Here is a 27,267-nt window from a genome sequence, read left to right as displayed (position 1 = left end):
ATAATTAGCTCCACCTGTGGACCTTTTAAAAGGTGTCAGGGAGCACCTGCTGGGTGACCTGGAAAACGTTGACCATTTGGGGTCCTGAGGACCAAGTTTGAGAACCTGTGCAATAGTGATATCAAAATACAGTTTCTATAGGAGATAATGACTTAAAAACAGCTGTCCACTGTAGTGACCTCTATGTATTAAAGATCTTGTACACCTGCTACGTAAATGTGGCATAAAATGATTATTTGCAAAAGCCATATTATGTTTATTTGAACATCTCATCTATTCCAGAGACGCATTAACATCTGTGGGTCCAATGGGCAGTGAATTCCACCACCACCATTTGCCGATGGCACCACGTTCTGTGTGATATTCAGGAAGATGGCACATGTGAAGAAGATAGCAGAGGATCAGGCACAGTGCTACAGAGCCGTAACTACGTGTGTGCCAGGTGTGCCTGGCACACAGCGCAGTCGCCCTGAGGGTGCAACTGCCAGCATTCCAGGTCATCAGCTTGTAATGAGTCAAATTGACTCATTTCAAGCCGCCTGTGTGTGCCGGAGGAGGAGAGGACGAGGAGCAGGTCCCGGGCAGGTGAGAAGGAAGAGGAAGGAGTGAGCCGCAGCAGCGCTATGTAATTGGTAGCGGCGCTGCTGCAGCTGTCCTTTTCCTTCCACATAGACTGGCCGCCGCCGCAGTGAATGCTGGGATGCACTTCCCTCATCCCAGCATTTACAGCGGTGGCGGACAGCCAATGCGGAAGGAGAGGGACAGCTGCATGCGGCACCGCTACCAATTACACTGTGCTGCTGTGGCTCCGGAGTCCCCCTCCCTCCTTCTCCTTTTTCCCTGCCTCCGGAGCTGCCAGCACCGAGGAGCCTGACTGCCTGAGCCAGTGGAGAGATGGTAAGTATCAACTATTCTGTCTGTCTATCTATCTATCTATCTGTATATCTATCTATCTATCCTGCCCTAATGTGTAAAAAAAGGGACGCCTGTCTGCCGTAATGTGTAAAAAGGGGGACGCTGGTTGCCGTAATGTGTAAAACAGGGGACGCTGTCTGCCGTAATGTGTAAACAAAAAGGGACAAAGGGGAAGGGAAAACTTCTGCACCAGTCAAAAGGTCAATGTATGTTCTTTATTAAATGAAAAAAACCCCATTAATACATGCATTATGATATTAATTCACTGTTATATGTTGGGGGTGCCGCCATAGACAATAAGGTTGAAGACACAAAAAGAAGAAAAGATTGTCTCTTTGTTGGCGCACAAAAGGAGAAAGAATGATTAAATCTAAGAAGTAACTTTTATTAGTAATCAATTAAAATAGATGTGAAATATATTTGGAAAAATATTTTATTAATAAAGATATTATATCAATTAAAAATGTTCACTGTGTCACTTGTTTCATTTACATTTATTAATTCTAAGGGTCCAGACCACTCGTAGCCTATATCCATCAATTGGTATAATTTTAAATAATGTGTCACTTTACAGGGGACCGAAAAGGAAGTTCGTGTGGAATGGGTCCACGTACAGAGAAAGTGTCCCGCAATATAATGCACTTTTTAAATGCAATATATTTCTATAACACCCCCCGTTCTGTGCTCATTTATACAGTTGATTGCTTGCCTGTTCTTAATACTAAAACAAGTTATAGGAACAGAACACTGTCATGATTGAAATCATACAGTGTTGCGATCCCCTTTTAAGTTGACACAATACTGTCACATGTGTTACTTGCCTATGACAAGGAGTTCCTATAATAAGGAAATTCATAAATATGATGGGGTAAATCAATGCATGATATGCTTGTATTCAAATGTCATACATCTGTCTTTTACAGTTTTATCCCATTAAAATATTGGCAGGAAGCCTTTAAGGAAAAACCACAATATTTCTTGTGATGGTTTTATATGTATATCATGTCCTTATTGTGTGTCAGATTTATAATGCAGTAATTGGTGATTTAATATCTCAAAAGATATCACAATGTGTAAGGGCAGGGGGTCACTGAAACCTATGCAATAAATAGCAACTTTTTTATTGCGGATGAAAGTACACCTGAAGTGTCTTTGCAGCGATGATTTAATATTTAATTAATCTCTCATATATCTCTCACTGAATAAGGGAACAACACCACTAAAACATATATACTGTTTTAATTTTGCACCTATACACCCAGCCGCACGCAGTTTTAATTATCATCAGCGTGTCACTGCAACGGCTGTTTTCAGATTTATAATGCAGTAATTGGTGATTTAATATCTCAAAAGATATCACAATGTGTAAGGGCAGGGGGTCACTGAAACCTATACAATAAATAGCAGCTTTTTATTGCGGATGAAAATACACCTGAAGTGTCTTTGCAGCGATGATTTAATATTCCCTCATGTATCTCTCACTGAGTAAGAGAACAACCCCACTGAAACATATATGCTGTTTTGATTTTACACCTATACACACAGCCGCACGTAGTTTTAATTATCATTATTATCATCAGTATAAAAACAGCCGTTGCAGTGACACGCTGATGATAATTAAAACTACGTGCGGCTGTGTGTATAGGTGTAAAATCAAAACAGCATATATGTTTCAGTGGGGTTGTTCTCTTACTCAGTGAGAGATACATGAGGGAATATTAAATCATCGCTGCAAAGACACTTCAGGTGTATTTTCATCCGCAATAAAAAGCTGCTATTTATTGTATAGGTTTCAGTGACCCCCTGCCCTTACACATTGTGATATCTTTTGAGATATTAAATCACCAATTACTGCATTATAAATCTGAAAACAGCCGTTGCAGTGACACGCTGATGATAATTAAAACTGCGTGCGGCTGGGTGTATAGGTGCAAAATTAAAACAGTATATATGTTTTAGTGGTGTTGTTCCCTTATTCAGTGAGAGATATATGAGAGATTAATTAAATATTAAATCATCGCTGCAAAGACACTTCAGGTGTACTTTCATCCGCAATAAAAAAGTTGCTATTTATTGCATAGGTTTCAGTGACCCCCTGCCCTTACACATTGTGATATCTTTTGAGATATTAAATCACCAATTACTGCATTATAAATCTGACACACAATAAGGACATGATATACATATAAAACCATCACAAGAAATATTGTGGTTTTTCCTTAAAGGCTTCCTGCCAATATTTTAATGGGATAAAACTGTAAAAGACAGATGTATGACATTTGAATACAAGCATATCATGCATTGATTTACCCCATCATATTTATGAATTTCCTTATTATAGGAACTCCTTGTCATAGGCAAGTAACACATGTGACAGTATTGTGTCAACTTAAAAGGGGATCGCAACACTGTATGATTTCAATCATGACAGTGTTCTGTTCCTATAACTTGTTTTAGTATTAAGAACAGGCAAGCAATCAACTGTATAAATGAGCACAGAACGGGGGGTGTTATAGAAATATATTGCATTTAAAAAGTGCATTATATTGCGGGACACTTTCTCTGTACGTGGACCCATTCCACACGAACTTCCTTTTCGGTCCCCTGTAAAGTGACACATTATTTAAAATTATACCAATTGATGGATATAGGCTACGAGTGGTCTGGACCCTTAGAATTAATAAATGTAAATGAAACAAGTGACACAGTGAACATTTTTAATTGATATAATATCTTTATTAATAAAATATTTTTCCAAATATATTTCACATCTATTTTAATTGATTACTAATAAAAGTTACTTCTTAGATTTAATCATTCTTTCTCCTTTTGTGCGCCAACAAAGAGACAATCTTTTCTTCTTTTTGTGCCGTAATGTGTAAAAAGGGGGACGCTGTCTGCCGTAATGTGTAAAAAGGGGGACGCTGTCTGCCGTAATGTGTAATAAGGGGGACTGGCTGCCGTAATGTGTAAAAAGGGGACGCTGTCTGCCGTAATGTGTAAAAGGGGCTCAACCTGGGGTAGTGATGCTACTGTTCAGCGTCATTTGAATAATGGAGACTACTGTGCACCGTAATATGACTTGGTATTATTTTGTGGCCACTCCCCTTCCCAATGAAGCCACGCCCCTATATATTTTTGCACCCACTGCCCCTATTTTACATAAGGGGAGGTGGGGGGGTGCCAATGCCGTTTCTTGCACACAGCGCTAAAATGTCTAGTTACGGCACTGCAGTGCTAATACCTGCACCGGCTCCAGCTTTCTGAAAAAATCATCCAGAGCGTAGAGCTCCAGGCAGATGAAATCGGGATGGGACCTGCTGTAGGCACACTGGAGTACTATATATCCCCTCACAGCACACCCTGCACCCATTAAAGATGTGCCACTGATCTATTGCAATGAAGGTCACTAATCAAATGGGACATTTATTAAGATGGTGCAAATTTAAACATTTTGTATATTACCCAATTATTCTGTGGTCTCACAATGAGCCTTTGATGCAGGAATTAGCCATGTAAACCCGGGTCGTACATCAGTGTGGTAGGGTCCACCCGAGTTATGTGTGCCAGGTCAGCGACCTAGGAATTATCAGGGTTATTCCTGGGATCGAACTCTACACAGGTTATGTAAAAGGTGCTCAATGAGCTCCTATTTTAATACCGCTTTCACACTAAGGCATGGACCCAGGAAAAACACTGCTCATGACCAGGGTTGCAGATCCAGCACACATAACCCAGGTCAACCCTGTCACACCGACACGCAACACGGGTTTACCTGTCAATTTTTACCAAGTACAGGTCTTACTGTGAAAGGTGTAACAAGATGGGTGAAACCATGGGGTGTGGATTAACAGATCGACAGTCAGAAGGTCAACAGTCAATAGGTTGACACCATATGGTCAACAGTCAAAAGGTCGACAGGTACTGTACAAAAGGTCGACAGGGTCAAAAGGTTGCATGAACATGGTAGACACAAAAGGTTGACATGAAAATCAGAATCAGAATACGTTTATTGACCAGGTCTACTTCTGCACACCTGGAATTTGACTCCGGACAACTGCACGCCACAGGAATTTACACAAATTCACTGCATACATTCTTAAAAAAAGAATCAGGTACAAAAAAATAATAGCAGCAATAGTAAGACAACCATGTTTTAAAGGGAGAAATGCCTAATTCAGCAGTTATTTAACAAGCGGATTGCCTGCGGAAAAATAATAATTTTGTGTCTAAGGGTTTTTACAGGGTGCGCTCTATAGCACCTGCCTGATGGGAGTAACTGAAACAGGGAGCAGTGTCTGGTCCTTTACAATATTACTGGCTCGTTTCTTCACCCTCGATAAGTACAGCTCCCAAACAGATGGCAGACCTAACCCAATGATCCTTTCTGCAGTTCTCACAATGTTTTGAAGCCTAAGCCTTTCACGTTCAGTTGCTGAACCAAACCAGACCATAACCAATGAACATAGCACAGACTCAATTATGGCCGAGTAAAACAGGATCAGCAACCCCTGAGGGAGATTATATTTTTTTTATCTGCAGTAGGAAAAACAGTCTTTGTTGAGCTTTTTAGACAATAGCATCAATATTTTTTGGGGTCCCCACTTTCCGAGGAATTCCAGCCCTGGGCTGACTGGCTTGGGGGCTGATTAATGTTATGGCAGGGGACCCCACACTGAGTGTCTCCCATGCTATGGCATTATCTTCCCTGGCTGGTTCTGCCTGGTGCTGGTTTTAGTGATGTGTGGGGGACTACACTTTTTTTTCCCTCTATGGTGGGGGCGGGGGGGTTATCTGCCAGTTCCTCCCCAGCCACTGACCTCACCGCACGTCACTGGGAAGTAAGTATTATGGCGCAGCCGAAACTGAAAAACGGACACAGAAGCATGTGAATTGGAATCAGGCCCTATGTGATATGGAGGAAATGGCAGCTCCTATTTTATATATTGCTGTGTCCTGAGCCTGCGGAAGAAACCAAATACGGTACTAGAAAATCTTTTGTACTTTGTGTTCAATAAGGGGCAGATGCACTAAGCCTTGGAGAGTGTTAAAGTGGAGAGAGATAAAGTAAACACCAGATTCTGGGGTCTATTCATGAAGCAGTGAAAAGGGCGGCGAAGTGAGCCAGTGGAGAAGTTGCCCATGGCAACCAATCAGCACTGAAGTAACATTTATAATGTGCAAGCTATACAATTGTACGGAGCAGCTTTCTCAATAAAATGACAATCTGTATATGATTATTGAACCCATTTTTAGAGCTGAAGCAATATTGATGACAATTCTTCTATGTGCCACATGCATCTGTGATATCACTACATACTGCATACTAATTTACTGATACTGCATAGAGCAGGGATGGGGAACCTTCGGCCCTCCAGCTGTTGTTGAACTACACATACCAGCATGCCTTGCTACAGTTTTGCTATTTGGCCATGCTAAAACTGTTGCGGGGCATGCTGGGATGTGTAGTTCAACAACAGCTGGAGGGCCGAAGGTTCCCCATCCCTGGCATAGAGGCTGCATTCACTGTGCAGTTAATCAGTCAATGTTATGGGCAGGGCTGGTGCTAGGGTGTTCGGCACCCCCTGTAAATTATACATTTGCGTCCTCCCATACTTTACAGAGGAACAGCACGCAGTAAAGAAAAGGTATGTGGTCTCACAAGAAAGAGGCGTGGCCACACAACAGTACCCCATTTCAAATTAATCCACACAGTAGCACAATCCTATTAACATTACACCGCACGCAGAAGTGCCGCTTATACGCACAGTGCCCCCAGTAGTAGCACTGATTACACACATAGTGCCCCCAATAGTAGCGCCGATTACATGCATAGTGCCCCCAGTAGCAGCGCCGCTTATACACATAGTGCCCCCAGTAGTAGCGCCGATTACATGCATAGTGCCCCCAGTAGTAGCGCTGCTTGTACACATAGTGCCCCCCGTAGTAGCGCTGATTACATGCATAGTGCCCCCAGTAGTAGCGCTGCTTGTACACAAAGTGCCCCCAGTAGTAGCACCGATTACACGCATAGTGCCCCCAATAGTAGCGCCGATTACATGCATAGTGCCCCCAGTAGCAGCGCCGCTTATACACATAGTGCCCCCAGTAGTAGCGCCGATTACATGCATAGTGCCCCCAGTAGTAGCGCTGCTTGTACACATAGTGCCCCCAGTAGTAGCGCTGATTACACGTATAGTGCCCCCAGTAGTAGCGCTGATTACACGCATAGTGCCCCCAGTAGTAGCGCTGATTACACGCATAGTGCTCCAAGTAGTAGCGCTGATTACACGCATAGTGCCCCCAGTAGTAGAGCCGCTGAGATGCATAGTGCCCCCAGTAGGAGTGCCGCTGACACACATAGTGCCCCCAGTAGTAGAGCCGCTTGTACGCATAGTGCCTCCAGTAGTAGCGCCGCTTGTACGCATAGTGCCCCCAGTTGAAGCGCCGCTGACACGCATAGTGCCCCAAGTAGGAGTGCCGCTGACACGCACAATGCCCCCAGTAGTAGCACCGCTGACACGCATAGTGCTCCCAGTAGGAGCGATCCCAGTAGTAGTGCCTCCAGTAGTAGTGTCACTTACACACAAAGTGCCCCCAGAAGTAGTGCCACTGATACACAGTGCCCCCAGTGGTTATGCTGCTTATACACAGTGCCCCCAGTAGTAGTGCCACTTAGAAATATAGTGCCCCAGTAGTAGTTATACATAATACCCCCAATATTAGTGCCATAATTCACCCCCCACCACACACACACACACACACACACACACACACACACACTTTCTCTCACTCACTCTCTCTTTCCCTCCACTCACCTAAGTCTGTCTGGCCAGATCAGGAGCAGCATCCTCTCTCTCTCTTCAAACACAACAACCTGGTCCCCTGTAGCTCCGCCCCTCTGCTCCATGTAGCCCCACCCCTCCTGCTATTTAGCCCCACCCTTTTTTCCATCCATAACACTGCTGAAGGGAGAGGGGGTGCAGACTCTTCAAGCTGCCGGCACCGCTGCCTGTAACTGTAGTGTGACAAGAGCAGCGGCAGCCGGCAGAAGCAGCAGGGGAACTCAGCACAGGGAAGCAGAGCAGGGAGAGCGCCTATCCAGCACAGCGCCTCCCTGCACTGCATTCCTTTGCTGAGTGGGTAGCGCCAGGCCTTGTTACGGATGTGTCCATGACACAAGGACTTTAACCATTATTTATCTGACACCCATCTGCCTCACATATGGAAGAAACAATATTTGTAAATGTGAGACAAAGTAACTCACCAATCATGGAGAACAGATCGGAGGTATACGCTGATACGTCTTTGTTGTTATATTGTTTCAAATGTGGACGGTTTAAGATCCAAGACACTGTCAATCCAAAATATGCCCCAAACGTGTGGATAATCATAGAGCCACCAGCATCAACAACCTGTAGTCAGAAATGGCGGTTCACAGTTAGGACATCAACATTACATATTGTACATAATGTTAAGAGACAGCATTCCCTGTCTAGTGATACCCCTGCTATATTACCTAGGGGATCTGGTCTAGGATGCCGGCGGTCGGGATGCCGGCGCTCCAAATATAGAGATGCCGGTGTTGGTGCTATGACCGCCGGCATCCCATCCTCTGGTAATTCGTATCACACCCATTACTTAGAACTCTGACTTTCCTCTTTGCCATTTACTTCTGTCGATGTTCTTAGCAGAAGATCTGCAATCGGCTTATTAGAATCTCAAAGGTGCACAGACTTAATATGGACAGTTTTTTCTGAGGTTGTATACTGTATATCTCATGTAAGTATACTGTAAGTAAATATATTTACTTTGTGTATTCACTGTGTTCCCAGAATAATAGTCTGCCACCTCTACTTCTTTATTTTGTCTGTTCTTCATTTTCTTTTGTTTTATTTATCTTTTTCCTTATCCATTAACACATTATATGTTATGATTTATATGTTTATTTTATTTCTATTTTCTTCTATTGTTTGTGATGATTTCAATAATTATATTAAGTGAAAAAGAAATTGCAGTAACAAATTCTAAGAAATTACCAAGTAACCGCTCCCAAAGTACTAAAAAGTTTACACCTTGTTTTATTACAGCTTCAGAATAATTAGACAGTAGGTTAGCAACACCTAACATAAAACAATTTTTATAGCCTTTTCTCAATATGGTTTCATTATTAATATGGTAATTTGGTAGTAGAAATATCTGGTGTCAACCAGGGTTAAATGTCTGAAGTGAAGAAGAAATCTGCTTCTGTTGTTCTGATTGAAGTATTTACTGTAGGTAACAGCTTCCGAGATAACATCATGCCTGTCATGAATGTCTAAATATTCTGTGTAAAGCACTGCTCCAGGGGCCCACTCATCATTGTTTTATATATATATATATATATATATATATATATATACTGAAAACACCCATTTTCGGGGGTTAGCAGCAAATATTACGTATCCCCCAAATGTAAGGAGGGACTGCAGCAGATATCTACAATACCTGCTGTAATTCCTCCATTGCTGCCCAGAGCCACATCCACCCGTAGATTTCTATGGAGGATACAATGCTGGCTGATTTACCAATATCTGGAATGTAATGCAATGCATTCCTGATATTGGTGCCTGGCCTGCAGTCATTGCCAGAACCCTCAACTGGAAGTGGCCTCTGTGCTTGTGCGGTCTTAGCTGACTATGCATGCGCAGACTTCCCCTGCAACTGTTAGTAGTGTTGTTTTTACCAGCGGGCGACCGTGCGACTTTTCCCCTGGCCCGACTGCTCTCCCTCCTCTCTGTCAATAGTACTCCACTCTAGGAGCGGGGATTCACGAAATGATGCATTGCGTCGTGATGTCACGACTCAAACACATCATTTCACGAAACTCCTCCCCCAGAGCGGAGTACTATTGGCAGGGAGGAGAGGGGAAGCGAGCAGGCGGCCAGGGCAGCTGGCGGGGGAGTGGGCTGGCTGGAGTTGGCTGGCCTTGAATATTTGGACTGGTACATGAAAGCTTGGACTAGTACATTAATATTTCACTGTAGAGTAGTCTCTCCAGATAACAGCAGACTGAAACTGATGTATGTACATGTTAGCATAGAAACTTCAACAAAAAAGTCTCTTGTGGGCTTAATCCTGACAAACAGTTTATCTTTGTTCTTTTGTACAGTAAGGAGTAATGTTTCTGACATCCTAGACCAATTTCTTTCCTCTCTAGTTGTTGCTGGGGCTGGCTATACACACCCCTGACAATGAACATTTCCCCTGGCAACTAGCATTTCATACCCATGGCAACTAGCATTACACACCCCTGGCAACTAGCATTAACCCTAGCAACTAGCATTACACACCCCTGACAATGAGTATTACCTCTGGCAATGAGCGTTACCCCTGGCAACGAGCATGACACCCGCCCCAGAGCATGAAACCCCTGGCAACAAGCATGAATCCCAGAACATGAAACGCCTGTCAATGAGCAAGATACCCAGCCCATGAAATCCTTGGCAATGAGCATGACACTTAGTGTGTGACACCACTGGCAAAGAGCAGGTAATTTAAAAGTAATTAGAAGCTTTACTGTAGGGCATAATGTATCATGGGCATTTCAGTGTGTGGCACAATATGGTTGTTATGCACACCAGTGCCTGCAGGAATGTACTGGTGTCTGAACTGTTATGCACACCAGTGCCTGCAGGAATGTACTGGTGTCAGAACTGTTATGCACACCAGTGCCTGCAGGAATGTACTGGTGTCTGAACGGATAGGGATGCAAAACAAATGAACTCACAGACAGACTGGAGAATATGACATTACGTACACAGAAGGTGATAGGGTAACAAAATAAACACAAAGTGAACAGAAAAGCCCAGAGGCTAAGAAACTGGGTGTCTATCTATTATTAGGAATGCTCAGATGAAAAAAGCAAGATGTGTTTTAATACGTAGAGAACCCGAAATGCTGTTGCTAAGGGCAACAGCAAAACCCTAAAGGGTTACCAACGGGTGTGGCAGTAAACTCCTTGGTCAGAGATGGAATGATAGACACAAGGAGAGTCTTCACAATCCTAATCCTCACTTGCAGTGCACAGGTTCAGCTTACTGTCACTAAACTGAATACCTGAACACCTTGCACAGTGAGACAGGATTTAGGCAGGCAGTCTGAGAATACAGCCGCAAACCTGCTAAGTTCACAGAGTAGCAAAAGAACCCCAGCAGGTTAAACGACTGACTCCAGTCTTACTGCTAGGTCTGGATTGGCAGAGTGTAGTACCAAATCCCCAGGCCTATTTGCAGTAAGCAACAACAAATACAAAGCTACACAGTACTGGCTAACTTTCAGGAACTGACTAACCAACAAAGATTCAGCAGCATCTGCTTAACCTGAGAAGAGGCCTTATAAAGCAGGTGCTGTCCACGCCCCACTCAGACCTCACAGACTGTGAGCACAAAAACCAGCACCGGATCCCCTGCCGTGCACAGAGCCTGTAACCACTGCACAGCAAAAGACCCGAACCGGAGTATCAGCAGCGCTCAGGTTACTCCGCTAGCACTTGTCTCCCGGTTGCCATGACGACGTGGCAGCACAGGGCAGGAGACCCTAACAGTACCCCCCCTCTGACGAGGGGTCAAAGAACCCCTACCACCGGGTTTATCGGGGAACTGCGAGAAGAAAGAGCGTATCAGTCTGGGGGCATGAAGATCACAACTGCGCACCCACGACCGCTCCTCCGGGCCATACCCCTTCCAGTGCACCAAAAATGACAGCCGACCCCGAACCATCTTGGAGTCAAGAATCCTTTCAACAACAAACTCCTTCTGGCCACGTATCAGAAGAGGAGAAGGTCTTCCACTGGAAGAAGGATTACTAATCGTCCGTTTTAAAAGGGAACAATGAAATGTTTTATTGATACCCAAAGAACGGGGCAGGTCTAACTGAAATGCCACCGGATTGATTACCCTGGTGATCTTATAAGGGCCGATGAACCGGGGGCCTAACTTATGAGATGGCTGTCTCAACTTTAAATTCTTGGTAGACAACCAGACGAAGTCTCCTAATTTGAAGCTGCAGGGTCTTTTCCGCTTATCAAAAACCCTTTTGGTCACTAATGACACAGACACAAGGGCTTTCTTCACTTTCCTCCAAATACCTCTAAGGACCGAAACCACAGAGGAACCACCAGGCGTGGAGTCCAGGGGGTCAAAAGAATTGGCCTTAGGATGATGCCCATACACACAAAGGAAGGGAGAGATCCCTGTAGCAGAGTGAGCCGCGTTGTTATAGGCAAACTCCGCCATGGACAGATGAGCAACCCAGTCAGTCTGACACTTGGAGACATAACACCTGAGGAACTGCTCCAAGGACTGGTTCACCCTTTCAGTCTGCCCATTAGACTGCGGATGGTAGCCTGACGACAAGCTGACAGAAATCTGGAGATCGGAACAAAATGCCCTCCAGAATTTGGCCACAAACTGGGATCCGCGGTCAGAGACCACATCAAGTGGCAACCCGTGGAGACGCACAACATGCAGCATAAATAATTCAGACAGGCGTCTGGCCGATGGCAGCCCAACCAGTGGAACGAAGTGCGCCATCTTCGAAAACCTGTCAACGACAACCCAGATGGCTGTCATCCCCGAGGATTTGGGCAAGTCCACCACAAAATCCATTGAAATGTGGGTCCATGGCTTAGATGGGATAGAGAGTGGATGTAATGGGCCAACAGGAACCCCTCTAGGAGTCTTATTTCGGGCACAGATGTCACATGCCCGAACCCACTGATCCACATCCTTAGCCACCGAGGGCCACCACACCGTCCTAGATAGCAACTCCCGAGTTCTGGCAATACCCGGGTGACCTGCCGACTTCTTGGCATGGAATTCCAGGAACACTCGCTGTCTTAACTTAGGAGGCACAAACAAAAGACCTACCGGAAGGTCTGGAGGAGCCTGCTCCTGTGCTCTAAGGACTAATGACAAGAGGTCCTGGGTAATGCCCACTTTAATACATGATGGGGACACAATGGGCAACGGCTCCTCGGTGGTCTCCTGGATTGGAGCAAAACTCCGCGAGAGCGCATCAGCTTTGATCATTTTTGACCCAGGGCGATATGTTATAAAAAAAATGAAAGCGAGCAAAAAACAAAGCCCATCGTGCCTGCCTGGCATTGAGATGCTTCGCTGACTCTAAATATGCCAGATTCTTGTGGTCGGTGAGAATTGAGACCACAAACTTAGCCCCCTCAAGCCAGTGTCTCCACTCCTCGAGTGCATCCTTAATAGCCAACAATTCCCGGTTACCCACGTCATAATTCATCTCGGCAGGCAAAAATTTACGGGAAAAGTAAGCACAGGGATGAAGGCGATTATCAGACACTCCCATCTGAGAGAGCACTGCCCCAATACCCATCTCAGAGGCATCCACCTCCACCACAAAAGGACGCTCTGGATCTGGGTGTCGCAGCACCTTGGCCGAGACAAATGCCCTTTTGAGACGGGCAAAAGCCGCTTTAGCCTCACAAGACCAGTGAGCAACATCCGCCCCTTTCTTAGTGAGTGCCACCAAGGGCGCCACTATAGACGAAAATCCAGCGATAAATCGTCTATAAAAATTTGCAAAGCCCAGGAAACGCTGAAGCGCCTTCAAACTAGTGGGCTGCACCCAATCCAGGACTGCCTGTACCTTGGAACCCTCCATTTGGAAACCTTCTGGGGAGATAATATATCCTAGAAATGCGATTTGCTGAACTTCAAATTCGCACTTCTCCAGCTTCGCCCCAAGCCGGTGGTCTCTGAGTTTCTGGAGGACTAAGCGTACATGCTTCCGATGTTCCTCCAGGGAATGGGAGAAGATTAGGATGTCATCTAAGTATACAACTAAGAATCTATCCAAATATTCCCTGAGTACATCGTTCATGAAATCCTGGAAGACTGCCGGGGCATTACAGAGCCCAAAAGGCATCACCAAATATTCATAATGCCCTGAGTGGGTATTAAAGGCAGTCTTCCATTCATCCCCCTCTCTTATTCGGATTAGATTGTACGCCCCGCGTAGGTCAATCTTAGAAAAAATGGTGGCAGTACGAAGCTGGTCAAACAAGACCAAAATGAGAGGCAGTGGGTATGAGTTTTTAATCGTGATACGGTTCAATTCCCTGAAGTCGATGCAGGGTCGCAACGAACCGTCCTTTTTACCCACGAAGAAGAAATCCGACCCAACTGGAGACTGTGAAGGTCTGATAAATCCCTTAGCCAAGTTCTCCTGAATGTACTCTGCCATAGCCTGAGTCTCAGGACGTGACAGGGAGTACAACCTGCTCTTGGGAAGCTTAGCATTTGGCAACAAATCAATGGCACAGTCATAGGGGCGATGGGGAGGTAGTACCTCTGCAACTTTTTTGGAGAACACGTCCGCAAAATCTGCATAACACCCTGGCAATCCTGGCAAACTTAGCTGCGAGAGCCTGACTGGAAGGCTCAAGCAACTCCTGAAACAATCAGTACCCCAACTAAGAATCTCCCCAGAGACCCAGTCAAATTGAGGATTGTGGGCCCTTAACCAGGGTAACCCCAACACCAATGGGGCAAAAGTACAGACAGTCACATAAAAGGACAATTTTTCAGAGTGTGTGGCTCCAATAAACAAAGAAATCTGGCTAGTGCAAGAGGTAATTTTACCTTGGGATAATGGTTCCCCGTTTAACCCACAAATCTCAATTTCCGATGCCAAGGGTACTAAGGGAACAGAGTGTTTCAGGGCGAATTGGCGGTCCATAAAAACCCCGTCGGCCCCACTGTCCACAAAGGCCTCAGTCTTGACAGTTTGACCGAGGATCTTTAAGGTCACCGGAATGATAAAAGTCTTCTTGGCAAATTCTGACTTCTGGCCTGACAGGATATTTCCCATCACCCTCAGGCCCTGAAGTTTTCCGGCTTTTCTGGGCATGATACTACCACATGACCTTTATTCCCACAGTACAAACACAACCCCTGCTGTCTCCTCCGCGTCTTCTCACGCGAGGAGAGGCGGGTAGCCCCAATCTGCATAGGCTCCTCGGAAAATTCCTCAGAGTCTGAGGTTCCCTTGGGAAAGAAGGAAACCTCGGTCTCCCTTTCAAGCCTACGCTCTCTCAGCCGTCTATCCACCCGGATGGATAACTGCATGAGCTGATCCAAGCTATCAGGCAAGGGATATTGTACCAGTTGGTCTTTTATCTGGTTAGAAAGACCTCTTCGGTACTGGTGTCTCAGGGCTGGGTCATTCCACTGGGTATCATGGGCCAACCTCCGAAACTCCGTACAGTAAACCTCAACTGGCCTTCGCCCTTGCTTAAGGATCGAAATCTGAGCCTCGGCTGAGGCCGTCTTGTCAGGGTCATCATACAACATGCCCAGTGCCGTAAAAAAAGCATCAACACTTTTAAGCGACGGACAGTCAGGCTGCAACCCATATGCCCAGACCTGTGGGTCTCCTTGTAGCAAGGAAATCACTATGCCCACCCGCTGAATCTCCGACCCTGAAGACTGAGGCCTAAGCCGGAAGTACAGCTTGCAGCTCTCCTTGAAACAAAAGAACTGCGAGCGATCTCCAGAAAAACGATCCGGGAGATTTACTTTCGGCTCCTTAACCCCTGAAGGTGCTGCTGCTGCTGCGGGAGTTCCGCCAGCGGCCTGGGAGGTGTGCATTTTAATGGATAAATCATTAAATTGTCGAATCAGGACCTGCACCTGATCGACCACCTGTTGCAACGTATTTTGAGGGGTATGCTCCATATTCCCACAAAATTTCAACAGGAGTGTACTGGTGTCTGAACTGTTATGCACACCAGTGCCTGCAGGAATGTACTGGTGTCTGAACGGATAGGGATGCAAAACAAATGAACTCACAGACAGACTGGAGAATATGACATTACGTACACAGAAGGTGATAGGGTAACAAAATAAACACAAAGTGAACAGAGAAGCCCAGAGGCTAAGAAACTGGGTGTCTCCCTATTATTAGGAATGCTCAGATGAAAAAAGCAAGATGTTGTGTTTTAATACGTAGAGAACCCGAAATGCTGTTGCTAAGGGCAACAGCAAAACCCTAAAGGGTTACCAACGGGTGTGGCAGTAACTCCTTGGTCAGAGATGGAATGATAGACACAAGGAGAGTCTCCACAATCCTAATCCTCACTTGCAGTGCACAGGTTCAGCTTACTGCCACTAAACTGAATACCTGAACACCTTGCACAGTGAGACAGGATTTAGGCAGGCAGTCTGAGAATACAGCCGCAAACCTGCTAAGTTCACAGAGTAGCAAAAGAACCCCAGCAGGTTAAACGACTGACTCCAGTCTTACTGCTAGGTCTGGATTGGCAGAGTGTAGTACCAAATCCCCAGGCCTATTTGCAGTAAGCAACAACAAATACAAAGCTACACAGTACTGGCTAACTTTCAGGAACTGACTAACCAACAAAGATTCAGCAGCATCTGCTTAACCTGAGAAGAGGCCTTATAAAGCAGGTGCTGTCCACGCCCCACTCAGACCTCACAGACTGTGAGCACAAAAACCAGCACCGGATCCCCTGCCGTGCACAGAGCCTGTAACCACTGCACAGCAAAAGACCCGAACCGGAGTATCAGCTGCGCTCAGGTTACTCCGCTAGCACTTGTTTCCCGGTTGCCATGACGACGTGGCAGCACAGGGCAGGAGACCCTAACAGTGGTGCAGGAGGCATAATATGGTGCAAGGGGCATTACTGTGTGGGGCTTAATATGGTGGAATTTTTTTTTTTCCTGTGGTGGCCAAGGTCTGTTGATTCAGGGTCAAAAATTGGGGTGTAAGGTAGTCTTTTCCTGGGAGGCCATGCCCATTTTAATGAGGCCATCCCCATTTTAACAAGGTCACGCCAACTAAATTGTCAGTTGTTATTTGCTCCCATCAATTACCAGATTTTTGTTCCAACCAGCCAGGTCAGACAATAAATCTTTATGTGTATGGGCAGCTTAAGCCTTGGGTGGAGATAAAGTGGGCAGAGATAAAGAGGTCTATTTACTAAGCCTTGAATGGAGATAAAGTAGATGGAGCTAAAGTACCAGCCAATCAGCTCCTAACTACTATGTCACAGGCAGGGTTTGAAAAATGACAGTTAGGAGCCGATTGGCTGGTACTTTATCACCGTGCAATTTATCTCCATCTAAGGCTTAGTAATAGACCCCTTAAGTACCAACCAACCAGCTCCTAACTGCCATTTTTCAAACACAGCTTATAACATGGCAGTTAGGAGCTGATAGACTAGTACTTTATCTTCATCCACTTTACCTCCGTCCAAGGCTTAGTAAATAGACCCCTGGTCCTGATTCCCTTTTATGCAAGTTGTCCAAGGCAGATAAGTTAAGGGGTATTTAATCTCTTTGCCAGCACTCGGTGATTGCCCGGGATTGTACTGTTTGGCTTCCTTTCTAAAGGCATGATTTTTGATAGCTTATTGTGTGGATGGTGGGCCCCTCTGGGTGGCCATGCATGCTGCAGCCTGCATACGAGTCTGTTTCCTAATACTTATTTTGTCTGTTGGTTGGGTAGGCAGGGCTCTGCTGGTCCAGATTGCATGGTCTGCTGGTAGTTTTAGTGTGTCCCGGCTTGCCATCCTGCATATTGGTGGTAACTGTCTGGGAAGGCAGTCCCAGTCATTAAGGATGACCTATCTTGGCTGCATTTGTATTGGACTGGTATTCATTAGGTGTGGTCTGATATTATTTTGGAGGTGCTGGAGGTTTATGCAACTGTCGGCTATTTTGTGAGGCAGAAGAGTAGTCTGACCACCTCCCATCACATGTTGAGATAGAAAGACCTTTATGGGCCGGATGATGTACACTTAGCAGAGAAGGGCCTTGATTTTTTTATAGATCACTTGTTCTGTGGTTTGTGTGAAGCATTGTAGGGGTAGTATCTGGTGGTGATAATTGAGGCTGTTAGCTTAAGTGTCTGGTGGCAGCAGCAGTTTCAGTGTGGAACCTCACTTTTCATAGTATAGCACGGCACTCAGTGGCTGTAAACATGATTCAAGCACATTCCGTGCTAGGGTTAGTTGGGAATAACACCCGTATGGAGTTTTTGATACACCACTCTTTTGGGGGTCTCATATAGAGGTAAATCTGCAAGGGGATGGTGACAATGGGGTCTATTTACTAAGCCCTGGATGGAGATAAAGTGGACGGAGATAAAGCACCAGCCAATCAGCTCCTAATTGTCATTTTTCAAACACAGCCAGTGACATGGTAGTTAGACACGGAGTGGCTGGTACAGGTTGAGTATCCCATATCCAAATATCCAAAATACGGAATATTCCGACATACGGACTTTTTGAGTGAGAGTGAGATAGTGTTTTCTGATGGCTCAATGTTCAAACTTTGTTTAATACACACAGTTATTAAAAATACTGTATTAAATGACCTTCAGGCTGTGTGTATAAGGTGTATATGAAACATAAATGAATTGTGTGAATGTAGATACACTTTGTTTAATGCAGAAAGTTATAAAAAATATTGGCTAAAATGACCTTCAGGCTGTGTGTATAAGGTGTATATAAAACATAAATGCATTCTGTGCTTAGATTTAGGTCCCATCGCCATGATATATCATTATGGTATGCAGTTATTCCAAAATACGGAAACATCCGGTATCCAAAATAGCTCTGGTCCCAAGCATTTTGGATAAGGGATACTCAACCTGTACTTTATCTCCGTCCATTTTATCTCCATCCAAGGATTAGTAAATAGACCCCATGTTTGTAAAAGCATAGTGATTATGACTCCCCTTTTGTAGCTTGGGTAGTGTGTTATGTGTCTGACTGGACCTGAGCTTTTTGACCGTGCTTCTCTGCCACCACTGTCTTTGCTTTTAAATAAATTTCAACTCCTCTTTTCACCATATCTATGCTTCTGTGTCTGTACTTCATAAATGAAGTGTGTTATGGTTTGTTATATATTACAGGTGGACATCCACCTTTAGGTGTTTAATTACTACTCAGCGTAGTGGCATATAGCAGTGCTGTCCAAGCATAACAAGGGAGGCGGTTCATAAACAGTTAAAAGATAGACAGTCAGTAATTCGAAATCATATGGTCGATAGTCAAAAGTCCAACAAGGTCAAAAGGTCAAAGCGTGGTGAGCGAACAAATTTGACAAATTTTGGGGGAAAAAGTTTAAAAACACAAAGAAACTATTTTTTTGTGTTGACATTTTGATCCTGCCAACCTTTTGACTGTCGAACTTTTGACCCTATCGGACTTTTTACTTCTACCTTTTGACTGTTGACTTTTTGACTGTTGGACTTTTGACCCTGTCAGACTTTTGACTGTCGGCCATATGGTGTTGACCTCATGACTGTCTATCTTTTAACTGTCTAACTTGCATACCACACTAAAAATAGTAAGACTGCATTCCCAGTATAAATGTGCGGCCTAAGGGCCTAATTCAGAGTTGCAAGCAAAGCCAAAAGACTCACAACTGTGCACAACCATGCTGCACTGCAGGTGGAAAGAAGGTAAGTATTATTAAAATTTATCTTTTAATGTCATAAATTAAAATGCCTGATAATGTGAAAAATTGCAAGACAAAAATTAGAATCAATGAATAAAAATCAATATCAAATTCACTAATGAGTCTTTATTGTACTAATATCACTTTCGTGTGTGTGTGTGCAAAGATTCCTGAAACCAACCTCAAAATTGTCGACTACTGGAATTATACCCTTATTCACTGAGGTACCCTATGAATTGCCTGACATCTATTTCAGGTTGCAGGGTGGTATATAACAGTGTCTAACAGTTGGTGTAGGGGTATATATTTAAACCCTTATTCTATATTTATGGTTTTGCGTACATACATGGAATCTGCCATGCCAATTCTATACATGGGGAATGAGCTTTTGATTCTTCAATAATACTTGAGTCAATGCCATCCGACACCATTGGAATATATTCCCAAGTATATGATTTAATTTAATTCATGTTTATGGGACAGGTATCTCAATGTTAAATCCCCGTGGCAGGGCAATTTGCATCAATAGATTTTGCTGATATTAAGACTGTCTCTAGAGATTGATTGGAACTCTCTCTTGTGCCTTAATCCTGTACGTGAGTATCAGATGAGCGTATTGCTCTAAATTGCCTGAAATAGAATGTAACGTACTATTTGTGGTTTTCTAGTTACTTTGTTCCCAATTACTATATTATTTAGTGTGATTGGGAATCGAGAGCTGTAAGGCTGCTGTAGTTATCAACAGTATTATATAGGATGTATTGGAATACAGTAAGCCTAATCATGCCGCACATTTAACAGGGCTATTATCATTTGTAATAAAGGCATACTGTAACACACTGGTGCTAATCATATAACTGTTGCATTCATTATCTTTCATAGTGTGAATGCAACTGATCCCATAAATTATACAATATAACTTTACTATCGTTATATCATACAGCTTGATTAGAGTTAAATATTCTCAAAATGTTAAGCAGACATGAGCTATTCACTCAGCTCACTCACTGTATTAGGTATCTCTAATCAATGTTAGAATACTGCCACAGATTACCAATTGTAATTCTTAATATCTCATTTCATATGGTGTGGCTTTAAGTAGCCCATTAGCTCCTTTCCAATGTATCTATTTTGTTGCTGTCCCGAAGGTTGCAACAGTTGCGATTATAGTTACAAGTTTTTTACCATTGAACAGGCACAGGTTGTTCACTGTGTCTGTTTATTACATAAAATATTGCAGGCAGATGGCAAGGTAAATCTATATGTTATGCTGATACAATACTGCAGGATATACTTGCATCTACGTGTCAGAGACACGGCTCCAACATATAGACTTTTTCTATTAAATAGGAGTAAGTCATTTACTGTATTTATTTATATTGCACACATATAATAGTGGTTCATATTGGTGTTACCACACAGGGAGTGAGCTGGCGTGTTGGCGCCGCTCTAAAACGCCGCAGAATGGATCTATATAGTATACTGATGCAATGCTACAGAGTATATTTGCATTTGCATGTCAGAAATGCAGCTCTAACAATTGCGCTTTTTCTATTAAATAAGTATAGATCATACACTGTATCAATTGGTTATATAAAGGCTCTCCAATGTGTGTCAGAATGAACCTATATGATATATTGATTCGGTTCAGCAAGATATGCTCATGTTGGTATGTTAAAGATACAGCTCTCCCTCTTGCTTGCATCTACGTGTCAGAGACACGGCTCCAACATATAGACTTTTTCTATTAAATAGAAGTAAGTCATTTACTGTATTTATTTATATTGCACACATATAATAGTGGTTCATATTGGTGTTACCACACAGGGAGTGAGCTGGCGTGTTGGCGCCGCTCTAAAACGCTGCAGAATGGATCTATATAGTATACTAATGCAATGCTACGGAGTATGTTTGCATTTGCATGTCAGAAATGCAGCTCTAACAATTGCGCTTTTTCTATTAAATAAGTATAGATCATACACTGTATCTATTGATTCTATAAAGGCTCTCCAATGTGTGTCAGAATGAACCTATATGATATATTAATTCGGTTCAGCAAGATATGCTCATGTTGGTATGATAAAGATACAGCTCTCCCTCTTGCTTAACATAGAAATCCCACTATTAAACGGGTATTGCCATATATAAGTAGTTTCAGCAGGCACTTTTCCCATCTGCTACCCTATCTCTCAATCGTGCTCCATGTAGTACACTCGATATTATGATTCTCTTAAATCAGGTAAAATATTGCACATACATATTCCTATTAGTGTTAACACATAGTGAATGAGCTGGCGTGCTAGCGCCGCTCTGAAACGCCCACATGCACGTTTCACATAAGCTTCGTCAGGGCAAACCCGATCGCCCTGTTCAGAGAGGTTATAACGGCTGGAAGAGCCAATTGCAGCATAGTTTTGCGGTCATGAGGTCTCTCATTCTAAGATGTTTAATTACGTCCCCTATCACGTCCCCTAATGGGCTACTTAAAGCCACACCATATGAAATTAGATATTAAGAATTACAATTGGTAATCTGTGGCAGTATTCCAACATTGATTAGAGATACCTAATACAGTGAGTGAGCAGAGTGAATAGCTCATGTCTGCTTAACATTTTGAGAATATTTAACTCTAATCAAGCTGTATGATATAACGATAGTAAAGTTATATTGTATAATTTATGGGATCAGTTGCATTCACACTATGAAAGATAATGAATGCAACAGTTATATGATTAGCACCAGTGTGTTACAGTATGCCTTTATTACAAATGATAATAGCCCTGTTAAATGTGCGGCATGATTAGGCTTACTGTATTCCAATACATCCTATATAATACTGTTGATAACTACAGCAGCCTTACAGCTCCCGATTCCCAATCACACTAAATAATATAGTAATTGGGAACAAAGGCCCTCATTCCGAGTCGTTCGCTCGGTAATTTTCTTCGCATCGCAGTGAAATTCCGCTTAGTACGCATGCGCAATATTCGCACTGCGACTGCGCCAAGTAATTTTACAATGAAGATAGTATTTTTACTCACGGCTTTTTCTTCGCTCTGGCGAACGTAGTGTGATTGACAGGAAATGGGTGTTACTGGGCGGAAACAGGCCGTTTTATGGGCGTGTGGATAAAAACGCTACCGTTTCCGCGAAAAACGCAGGAGTGGCCGGAGAAACGGGGGAGTGTCTGGGCGAACGCTGGGTGTGTTTATGACGTCAAACCAGGAACGACAAGCACTGAACTGAACGCAGATGACGAGTAAGTCTGAAGCTACTCTGAAACTGCTAAGTAGTTTGTAATCGCAATATTGCGAATACATCGGTCGCAATTTTAAGAAGCTAAGATACACTCCCAGTAGGCGTAGGCTTAGCGTGAGCAACTCTGCTAAATTCGCCTTGCGAGCGATCAACTCGGAATGAGGGCCTAAGTAACTAGAAAACCACAAATAGTACGTTACATTCTATTTCAGGCAATTTAGAGCAATACGCTCATCTGATATTCACGTACAGGATTAAGGCACAAGAGAGAGTTCCAATCAATCTCTAGAGACAGTCTTAATATCAGCAAAATCTATTAATGCAAATTGCCCTGCCACGGGGATTTAACATTGAGATACCTGTCCCATAAACATGAATTAAATTATATCATATACTTGGGAATATATTCCAATGGTGTCGGATGGCATTGACTCAAGTATTATTGAAGAATCAACAGCTCATTCCCCATGTATAGAATTGGCATGGCAGATTCCATGTATGTACGCAAAACCATAAATATAGAATAAGGGTTTAAATATATACCCCTACACCAACTGTTAGACACTGTTATATACCACCCTGCAACCTGAAATAAATAATGTCAGGCAATTCATAGGGTACCTCAGTGAATAAGGGTATAATTCCAGTAGTCGACAATTTTGAGGTTGGTTTCAGGAATCTTTGCATACACACGAAAGTGATATTAATACAATAAAGACTCATTAGTGAATTTGATATTGATTTTTATTCATTGATTATAATTTTTGTCTTGCAATTTTTCACATTATCAGGCATTTTAATTTATGACATTAAAAGTTAAATTTTAATTATACTTACCTTCTTTCCATAAGTGCTCCAACGAAGAGACAAACCTTTCCTTTCCAGTGTTTTTCTTCAACTTTTTTGTCTATGGCAGCACCCCTTAAATAGTATCATGAATTGATCCATAATATTTAAATTGGGGAACTGTATCGTCTATTTGAAGCATTTTCAATCTGATAAAAGTCTAGTGCAGAGGATTTCCATTTTCCCTTTTCCCATAATCTACTGCACTGCAGGTGGGGCAGATATAACATGTGCAGAGCTAGTTAGATTTGGGTGGTGTGTGTTAAAACTGAAATCTAAATTGCAGTGTGAAAATAAAGCTGTCCAGTATTTGTGGGTTAAAATCAAAAGTAGACAGTATTTACCCTGCAGAGAAACAATATAACGCACCCAAATCAAAATCTCTCTGCACGTTATATCAGCCTCACCTTCAGTACAACATGGTTTTGCCCAGTATTGTGCTTTTTGGCTTTGCTTGCAACTCTGAATCGGGCCCTAAATCCCATTAAAGCATGAGAAAATGCAGCTTAATCCATGAACGATTTACAGGAACTAAGATGACAAAAAAAAGCGTTGGGACGGGATGTAGTTATGTGAACGGCGTCAGGAGACCGACAGTCACATAACCTCCCCCTACATCCCGCCCCCTCACAATCCTGACAGTCGGCATGCTGACCAACTGGGACTATTCCATGACACCCATAGAGTAGGAATAGAACCCGTGGTGACCGTAGGTCGCCACCTAGCCCGCAGCATGGCGCCAGCATCGAGCCCGCAAGGGGCTTGCTGCACTTACCACCCCCTGCCGGGATTCTGCTACGTTGGTATGCTGACCGGCGGTCTCCTGACCACCGGGCATGCATACCACACCCCGTTGGGGTTATTGAGGTTTCTATATATACAGTAGCATAATAAAACTGTATTTCCAAAAGTGAATCAATCACCTACAAACAGTAAAATAGCTATTATGTGGGAGGAGTAAGAATTCACGTGAATGCAAGTCACCAGGAGACCTCCCACCTCAGTAATGCCACTTGTGTTAGTGCATTAGTAGGCTGCATTATGGTGACTGTTGCTTTAGGTCACACTATGTCAGAACAGGATTGCTACAGGTTCATATACATAAAAAAGAAAATGAGAGATATAGTATATCTTACATGAAGCTTATTTAGAAGGACATATTCATTCACTGCATAGAGGGTGACTTGAAACAAGGTCATCACCATCACTTGTACAGGGCTAACTTTGCCTAGGAGTGCACCAAAGGCAATACATACGGATCCCACAGCGAAATCAGCGTTGATGAGGCTGAAAAAGATCAAAAACAGTATTTTTACAATCCATGGAATATTCAGCTCTGGACTCTATACTATGCAAGATAAAGGCAAAGTACAGGTAAATGTTGATTGTAATGTGCAAAACAATAGAATGCTATAAAAATATGCTGCTGTTTTTGTCACGCAAGTATAGTGCACCACAAACATGTTTTGTTTAACTTTGGCCCTATCAGGATTTTCTGCACGTGGGAATTATTACAGATTATTATTCTTTTTATGAACAAACCCCCCCCCCCCCCCCCCAATTCTGTTAAATTAGGATTTTCATGCAAAATAAGTTACAAGTGTAGATGTTGCCTATAGCAACCAGATTCTATTTTGCATTTATCTAGAACCTTCTATAGCAGCTAGACTCTGATTGGTTGCTATGGGCAGCATCTACACTCTTAAATCCCCCCCCCCATTTAGTAAATATACCCCTTTCAGTCATATCAGGAGACAAGCGCTATATAAATAGTATAATTATTACATTCATAATAAGTACACATCTGTGCAAATAGATGGCCTGATTCTGAATGCCACATAATGCATACTTGCCCACTCTCCTGAATCCTGTGGGAACTAGAGATGTGCACCGGAAATTTTTCGGGTTTTGTGTTTTGGTTTTGGATTCGGTTCCGCGGCCGTGTTTTGGATTCGGACGCGTTTTGGCAAAAACTCCCTGAATTTTTTTTGTCGGATTCGGGTGTTTTTAAAAAAAAAACCCTCAAAAACAGCTTTAATCATAGAATTTGGGGGTAAGTTTGATCTCATAGTATTATTAACCTCAATAACCATAATTTCCACTCATTTCCAGTCTATTCTGAACACCTCACACCTCACAATATTATTTTTAGTCCTAACATTTGCACCAAGGTCGCTGAATGACTAAGCTAAGCGACCCAAGTGGGCGGCACAAACACCTGGCCCATCTAGCAGTGGCACTGCAGTATCAGACAGGATGGCTCTTAAAAAAATAGTCCCCAAACAGCACATGATGCAAAGAAAAAAAGAGGTGCACCAAGGTCGCTGGACGACTAAGCTAAGCGACCCAAGTGGCCGGCACAAACACCTGTCCCATCTAGGAGTGGCACTGCAGTGTCAGACAGGATGGCACTTAAAAAAATAGTCCCCAAACAGCGCATGATGCAAAGAAAAGAGAAAAAGAGGTGCACTGTGGTCGCTGGACGGCTAAGCTAAGCGACACAAACACCTCAATATCACAGGAATTATTCGTTCTAATCAATGGTATTATTGGTCCAAATCACTGGAAGAAAATGACAAAATCACAGGAATTATTCGTTCTAATCAATGGTATTATTGGTCCAAATCACTAGAAGAAAATGACAAAATCACAATAATTATTTGTTCTAATCAATGGTATTATTGGTCCAAATCACTGGAAGAAAATGACAAAATCACAGGAATTATTTGTTCTAATCAATGGTATTATTGGTCCAAATCATTGGAAGAAAATGACAAAATCACAGGAACTATTTGTTCTAATCAATGGTATTATTGGTCCAAATCACTGGAAGAAAATGACAAAATCACTGGAATTATTCGTAAACATTTGTAGAAAGTCGCTGCTTTCTGATTACAGAAATGCTCAGATATTCCTGCGAATCCACAATCCCTTCCCAGAGGAAAAAGAAATTGAGAAACCGTTGTTTGAGAACGTTTGTTCTCTTTCCCTTACAAAGGAACAAACCACTTTCCAAGAAGACTGACGTTTTTGGGATTATTGAGACATAATGTTTTTGAATATAAATCCTAAAGCAGGTGGTGTATTAGAGCAAAAGAGTGCAAGAGACCAGCCATGCAGTTTCTGAAATATTATGACAAAATGTTACGGTATTTCATAAGCACTCATTCCAAACTCTGCTAAGTACTGTTTGGTATACGGTATCTGGCTTCCATGAGGTAGTTGTCCATTATTTCAGCTTCCATTGACCTTTTGAAAGCGGTAGAAGTAATCGATTCTTTTTTTTAATTTTTATTTCCCCCTATTTTTAATTTTCTCCTGCATAGCCCAGTAAAATGTTGCAATGTTAAGTATTGACTTGTGCCTTCTGGGGGTCCACTTCTTCACCAAACCCAGCCAAATCTCATCCTAACCCTCTGTTCCACATGCTCTATGTACCCCATCTGTGTCACCCATGTCTGTCTACCCCTCCCCTTTAGATTGTAAGCTCTCACGAGCAGGGCCCTCTTCCCTCATGTGCTTATCCTTTGTCTTATTTTAATAATCTTCAACTGTACCACATCCAGCAGTCTTCTGCCACCTGATAGTTAATCCAGTGTCATCTGCTGATGTAACTATGTTTATTTACCCTGTACTTGTCCTATACTGTCATCAACTGTAAGTTGCTGTTTTCCTGTTTGATTATTTATGTACTCTGTAATTGGGCGCTGCGGAACCCTTGTGGCACCATATAAATAAAGGATAATAA

The 27,267-nt window shown here is 43.1% G+C and overlaps 1 protein-coding gene across 1 annotated transcript in view; it reads right to left on the bottom strand.

The window, feature by feature from the left end:
• Window positions 1-27,267, bottom strand: part of RHCG (Rh family C glycoprotein) — a 135,877-nt gene that overhangs the window by 28,742 nt on the left and 79,868 nt on the right. The window contains exons 3-4 of the mRNA XM_063930395.1: window positions 24,656-24,806; window positions 8,183-8,330 (exon numbers count right to left, since the gene is read on the bottom strand). Of these exons, the coding sequence (XP_063786465.1) occupies window positions 8,183-8,330; window positions 24,656-24,806 (299 nt within the window). The remainder of the gene's footprint in view (window positions 1-8,182; window positions 8,331-24,655; window positions 24,807-27,267) is intronic.

The sequence above is a fragment of the Pseudophryne corroboree genome, chromosome 6, assembly GCF_028390025.1.
Source record: "Pseudophryne corroboree isolate aPseCor3 chromosome 6, aPseCor3.hap2, whole genome shotgun sequence".
Lineage (NCBI taxonomy): Eukaryota > Metazoa > Chordata > Amphibia > Anura > Myobatrachidae > Pseudophryne > Pseudophryne corroboree.
Note: the sequence above shows the minus strand (reverse complement) of the source record. Positions and strands in the feature narration are given on the sequence as shown.